Below are 5,594 nucleotides of genomic sequence, written 5' to 3'. Positions count from 1 at the left end.
AGAGAGAGAGAGAGAGAGAGAGAGAGAGAGAGAGAGAGAGAGACTCTTAGGCAGAGCTAAAGAGTCAACTATATTTGTGGCACCTCACTTCCCTAGTGTTTTAGCAAGGCTTTCAGGCCATGTCCCCATAGGGAATCCCTGGCCTGTCACACTCCAGATACATGCTCTGCTAAGCTCTACCTAGTCTACAACGCCCCACCCCACCCCCAGCCCCTCACTGGGGGATTCTAGGCAGGGGCTCCACCACTGAGCCATACCTCCAGCCCCTCACTGGGGGATTCTAGGCAGGGGCTCCACCACTGAGCCATACCTCCAGCCCCTCACTGGGGGATTCTAGGCAGGTACTCCACTCCTGGAGACAATTAGTAAGCTGTCCATGTAAACAAAGAACATTCTAGAAGACAGATGTGCAGTGGGAAGAGCAGAGAGGAAAGAGAGAAGAATAGAGGGGAGAGTTGCCAGGGAAGCCTCCTGCCATAGGGACCTCTGACCTGAGACTTTTGCAAAGGGAATCAGGTAAGCAAAGAAGTGAATGAAGGCTCCTGGGGAAAGCAAGAACAGAGAGTGCAAAGGCCCTGAGGTAGGACTGGCCACAGCATGCACAAGAAACACAAGGCTAGCCAGACTCTCCGGAAGGGAACGCCTGGTGGGGAGATCCTCTGGAGACAGTGTGGCCCTTCCCTTCTTTAGGTCTGCTCACCTGCTGTTCCCAGGACAATTTAACCCCATTGGGTTTAAGTTAATGCACAGTAAAAACAAAATATTGTGCCTACAAGATGCCTCAGTCAGTAGGTAAGGCTTGCATCCAAGTCTGAAGACCTGAGTTCAATCCCCAGGACCCACCAATGGGAGGCAACCTCCACAAGTTGTCCTCTTACCTCCGAATATGGATACCACAGATGCACAACAAACACACACACATAAATAACAAATGTGTATATATATATATATATATGTGTGTGTGTGTATATGTATATATATGTGTATATATATATATATATATATATATATATATATATAGAGAGAGAGAGAGAGAGAGAGAGAGCAGGCTGTCCTCAAACTCAGAGATCTGCCTGCCTCTGCCTCCTGAGTGCTGGGATTAAAGGTGTGTACCACCACACTCACGGTGTAATTTTTAAAATATTCATAAAGGAACTTGAGAGAGAGACTCAGTGCTTAACAGCACTAGCTGGAGCAGGGCTTAGTGGTGCATACCACTGATTCAAGCACTGGGGAGGCAGAGGCAGGCAGATCTCTGTGTATTGGAGGCCAGCCTGCTCTATAGCCAGAGCTATGTAGCAAGACCCTGTCTCAAAAAAAAAAAAAAAAAAAGCAACACTGCCTGAACAGAAGCAATGTTCAAACAGTTTCCATTGGCTCTCTAATATACTTGAAGACACTGAGGCCCAGAACTGTGAGGTGACTTATTCATCGTCACACGACTAGAAATTGGCAGAGTCCAGCGCAAACCAGTTACTGAGCCCCACCAAATAACTCCTGTGGCTCCCAGGGTTGACCAGACTTCATGGTTTATCCGGCTGAGTGCGGAGGACTTTACGAGCATGTCACAGGCATACTAGCGCTGGGCAGGAAGTTGTACTGTCGCTGCCTGGAAGTAGGCCAAGTACTCAATGTCACCCTTGGCCTGGCACTCCTAGGCCACCTAGGGAGGGGCAATGGGTAACACCGGGTGCTAGGCGCCGTGAATGTCAGTGAAGGGTGCCTAAAGTACTATGCAAGTGCCTTTGGGGCGGGGGTGTCACTGAGTACTTCCCCTTGCCCTTCCTGAAGAAATAGCCAGACTTTCTGTAAAGGCTTGGAGGAATAGAATCGAATCGACCTGAGCTTTTTGAAACGGCTCCCAAAGGCTGAAATCAGACTATACATGGAATTCTCAATTCAAGGCCAAAGAGACACCTCAGTGGTTAAAGGCAGCTGCAGCCAAGCCTGAAGATCCGAGTTTGATTCCTGGAACCCACACGGTGGAAAGTGAGAACTGAGTCCACAAGAGTCCACAAGCTGTCCTCTGACCGCCACACTCAAACATATCCACAAATGACAAATAAGTAAATAAATGTAATTAACATTTGAAAGAAAATAACAGGGACAGTAACAAAAAGAAGCCGGAGTGAGGATGTGGGGGAGCGGGCCTGTGCAGTCTGTCTTAGCAAGGCACTTGGAAGGTGAAGACATGAGGACTACCAGTTCAAGGCCATTCTCGGCTATGTAGGGAGTTTGATGCTAGCCTGGGCTACTTGAGGCCCTATCACAGGAAGGAGAAAACAGGAGGGATGTGCATACACTCCTGCTAACCACATCCTTCCAGATGTGCACTTTCCTAGCTAGGGTCCTTAGGCGGATAGCTTCGCGCTTGCTCACTAACTTGCCTGCTGGGTGGTTCAGTCATCCCCTCCTTCCATCACATCTTCCCCCTCTGCAGCCTCTTGCTGGCCGAAAGTGCGCATGCGTGCTGACGCCCCCTCCAGCCCCGGATGGGAGGAAGGGATGGAAGTGAAGCTGGGCTCTACGGCTCTCGGCAATCTCCTTCCCGCTCTTCTCTCCTCCAACGGCGTCCCAGCGCCCGCTGGGAGGTGCAGGTCCGAGGGCTACAAGGTAGCTCACGAGGCATAACTGAGACGGGAGGGTTCCGGAACCCCACCCCCGGGGAGGGACCGCCCTGCAGGTGAGAAGGGCTGGGTCCTGGTCTCCTGGAGATGGATTGGGGGCTGGACGCTAGGATCTCTCCGCAAAGGGTAGATGTGGATCTCGGTGCTCTGGTTTTTGAGGAGTGCATGCGATGCCAGACGTTTGGGACTCCCTCCATGAAAGTCTATTCTGGGTCTCTAGGTGGTTCTATAAACCACACCTTCCTTTCGTCTTTTTCTCCAGGTTTCCCTAATTCTCCGAGTCCCCAGTTCTATGCCAGAGATGCGATTTAGCGACACAGCATCAGTAGGCTGAGACTAAAGACAGGGTAAGCCCCCCTTTCCACTAGAATCCCTTCCACTGTACCCAAAGCACTTCTGGGACAGGGTGGCCAAGGGCACACCCACTGAGCTCAAAGACCAGCCCCTGGGCTTGGGTGGCCGGGCCACTGACTGCTATCGTTTTTTTTTTTTTTAATAGCCCCGCCCACTCCAGATTTAGCGGTCCCGCCCACTCTGAGATAGCCCCACCCCACCCAGTGAAAAGATTATCTCTTGGTTTTATTTTCATATCCCCTCCGAGTGTGTACTTAGGCTCCACCTTCCAGCCTTCTGCTCTTGAGTTAGGACTAGACTTAACCAAAAGCCTGGTTCTAAACAGACTGGCCTTTTGATTTTAGGCCCGCACCCCTGTCTCCATGAACTTGTTAACCACTGGCGCCATCCTCGCCCCTCGCCCAGCTGCCCCTTGGTCCCTCTGCCAGCCAAGATGCTGGGTGGAAGCGTGAAGTCCGAGGCCAGGGTCTCGGAACCTAGTCCCACCTGTCAGGACCCGGAGATCAAAGGTGAGAGCAGCCCAAGTTCTCATAGGGATCATTGCCCAGGAGTGACAGCCCAGGAGAACCAACGTAATAACCACTGGGGCCACCACCACTACTACCCTCAGCAGATTGTGGGGGATTCTGGGTAGTGTTGGAAATGGACACTTTAGAAGCTTTCGGCACTGGCTTGGCAACTCTTTGAGGCGCTCATAGAACGTGGGGTCAGAGGTCAAGCAGAAATGTCCCCGAGTGGGACACCAGTGTGACACTTGCCTCCTCAGACACTTTGAGATACCCCTCTAGTACTAAGAGATGACAGGGCCCGACGTGGTGGCGCACACCTTTAGTTCCAGCGCTCAGGAGGTAGAGGCAGAGGGAATCCCTGTGAGTTTGGGGCCAATTGGTCTACAGAGAGTGTTCCAGGCCAGCCAAGGTTACATGGTGAGGCCCTGCTTTATACAGAGTGTTGGGAGGTGGAGCCTGGCCTGGACCCAGGGTGTGCCTGTTTCTAGAAGCCCACCAGTTCTCCTGTCCCCCAGACCCCCACCAGGACCTGCCGAGGCCCAACCAGCCCGCTGCCTCTGGGAGCGTGCCCTCCCGGCCCCGCCGGCGGCCCCCTCCCCAGCGCCCGCACCGCTGCCCGGATTGCCCCAAGGCCTTCTCGTACCCATCCAAGCTGGCCACGCACCGGCTAGCGCACGGCGGCACTCGCCCGCACCCGTGCCCCGACTGTCCCAAGGCCTTCTCCTACCCGTCCAAGCTGGCTGCGCACCGCCTCACGCACAGCGGAGCTCGCCCGCACTCCTGCCCGCACTGCCCCAAGGCCTTCGGCCACCGTTCCAAGCTGGCGGCGCATCTCTGGACGCACGCACCCGCCCGTCCCTACCCGTGCCCCGATTGCCCCAAGTCCTTCTGCTACCCGTCCAAGTTGGCGGCCCACCGCCACACCCACCACGCCACCGACGCCCGCCCCTACCCTTGCCCGCACTGCCCCAAAGCGTTCTCGTTTCCTTCCAAACTGGCGGCCCATCGTCTGTGCCACGACCCCCCAACTGCGCCCAGCAACCAGGCTACTGGCAGCCACCGATGCTCCAGCTGCAACCAGGCCTTTGGCCAGAGACGCCTCCTGCTGGTTCACCAACGCAGCCACCACCAGTCAGAGGGCCAGGGAGAGCGGGAGTGAGCTCACCTGCCCACTCTGCCTCCATCACCTGTCAATAAAGACCTGGAATTTCTAAGCCCTGCTGTATGTGTGGACTTCCCTCTAACAGGGAGAATGACAAGGTCTTGATACACGTAGCCCAAGCTGGCCTGGAACTTTTCTGGTAGCCTTCCAAAGCCTGGTGGTCTAGATATGTACCCAGGGTGGTTGGGGATTACTGGTTCTGCTGGAATCTTATTTAGAAGGCTGAGGAATTCTATCCAGGCACAGAGGCAGGTGTCATCAGATTGGTGCTGGGGTCAAACCTTGGGCCTGGAGTTGTGCGGGTTGTGGTGACACTGGCCCTGAACTCTCAAGCCTGTGATAAAGGCATAAGGGATGTCCACTGCGGTGTGGCCACACTGGGAACAGGCCATCACATGCCCACTGCCAGAGGCCAGTGAACAGAGGGGAATGTGTGGCCTTAGGAAAGAGGCCAGCATTGTGCGTACATGTTGCTGTGAGCACAGGAGGTGGCCACAGGAGGTGACAGAGGCAGAACCAAGGGCACATATACTGGAGAGCTCAAGGCTGCAGTGCCTCTGAATCTCTTGGGGACCTTGGATGAATGAGGGTTGTGATTCTTGGGGTACATTGTCTGAAAGCACTTTGGGTTTGTGGGATGTTTGTTTTGTGATGAGGTCTCCCGTCTCCAGTCTACCCTGGGACTCTCACGGTTGGTTCTGAGGTCTTTGTGCCTGCTACACAAGCATTACACAGGCAGGCACACACGCTTTTGGATTTTTTCTTTCCTCCTTCTTCGATTTAAGTGCATCTGAGTGTTTTCTCTGCATTATGTATATGCACATTTGTGCCTGGTGCCTGTAGGTGTGAGGGGGTCAGATCCCCTGGAATATTAGGGATAGTTGTGAGCCTCTGTGGGGGTCCTAGGACAAGAACCCAGCCCCTCTGCATAAGCAACAAGTG

General features: G+C 54.0%; 1 protein-coding gene across 1 annotated transcript; it reads left to right on the top strand.

Annotated features, from left to right (window-relative positions):
• The first annotated feature begins 3,410 nt into the window (after nucleotides 1-3,410).
• On the top strand, nucleotides 3,411-4,649 carry Znf575 (zinc finger protein 575). Its single transcript, XM_021168716.2, has 2 exons — nucleotides 3,411-3,490; nucleotides 4,006-4,649. The coding sequence occupies exons 1-2, from the start codon at nucleotides 3,415-3,417 to the stop codon at nucleotides 4,647-4,649; spliced, it is 720 nt and encodes a 239-aa protein (XP_021024375.1). The 5' UTR covers nucleotides 3,411-3,414.
• The last annotated feature ends 945 nt before the right edge of the window (nucleotides 4,650-5,594 follow it).

The sequence above is a fragment of the Mus caroli genome, chromosome 7, assembly GCF_900094665.2.
Source record: "Mus caroli chromosome 7, CAROLI_EIJ_v1.1, whole genome shotgun sequence".
Taxonomy (NCBI): Eukaryota; Metazoa; Chordata; class Mammalia; order Rodentia; family Muridae; genus Mus; species Mus caroli.
The sequence above is the reverse complement of the archived record's forward strand: the minus strand, read 5'-3'. Positions and strand labels throughout refer to the sequence as shown.

What these genes read in the sequence shown, in the direction of transcription:
- Znf575 (XM_021168716.2), top strand. Translation starts at nt 3,415, where the DNA reads ATGCTGGGTGGAAGCGTGAAGTCCGAGGCCAGGGTCTCGGAACCTAGT. An exon ending in TCAGGACCCGGAGATCAAAG is followed by an intron (nt 3,491 to 4,005) that starts GTGAGAGCAGCC and finishes CCTGTCCCCCAG; the next exon opens with ACCCCCACCAGGACCTGCCG.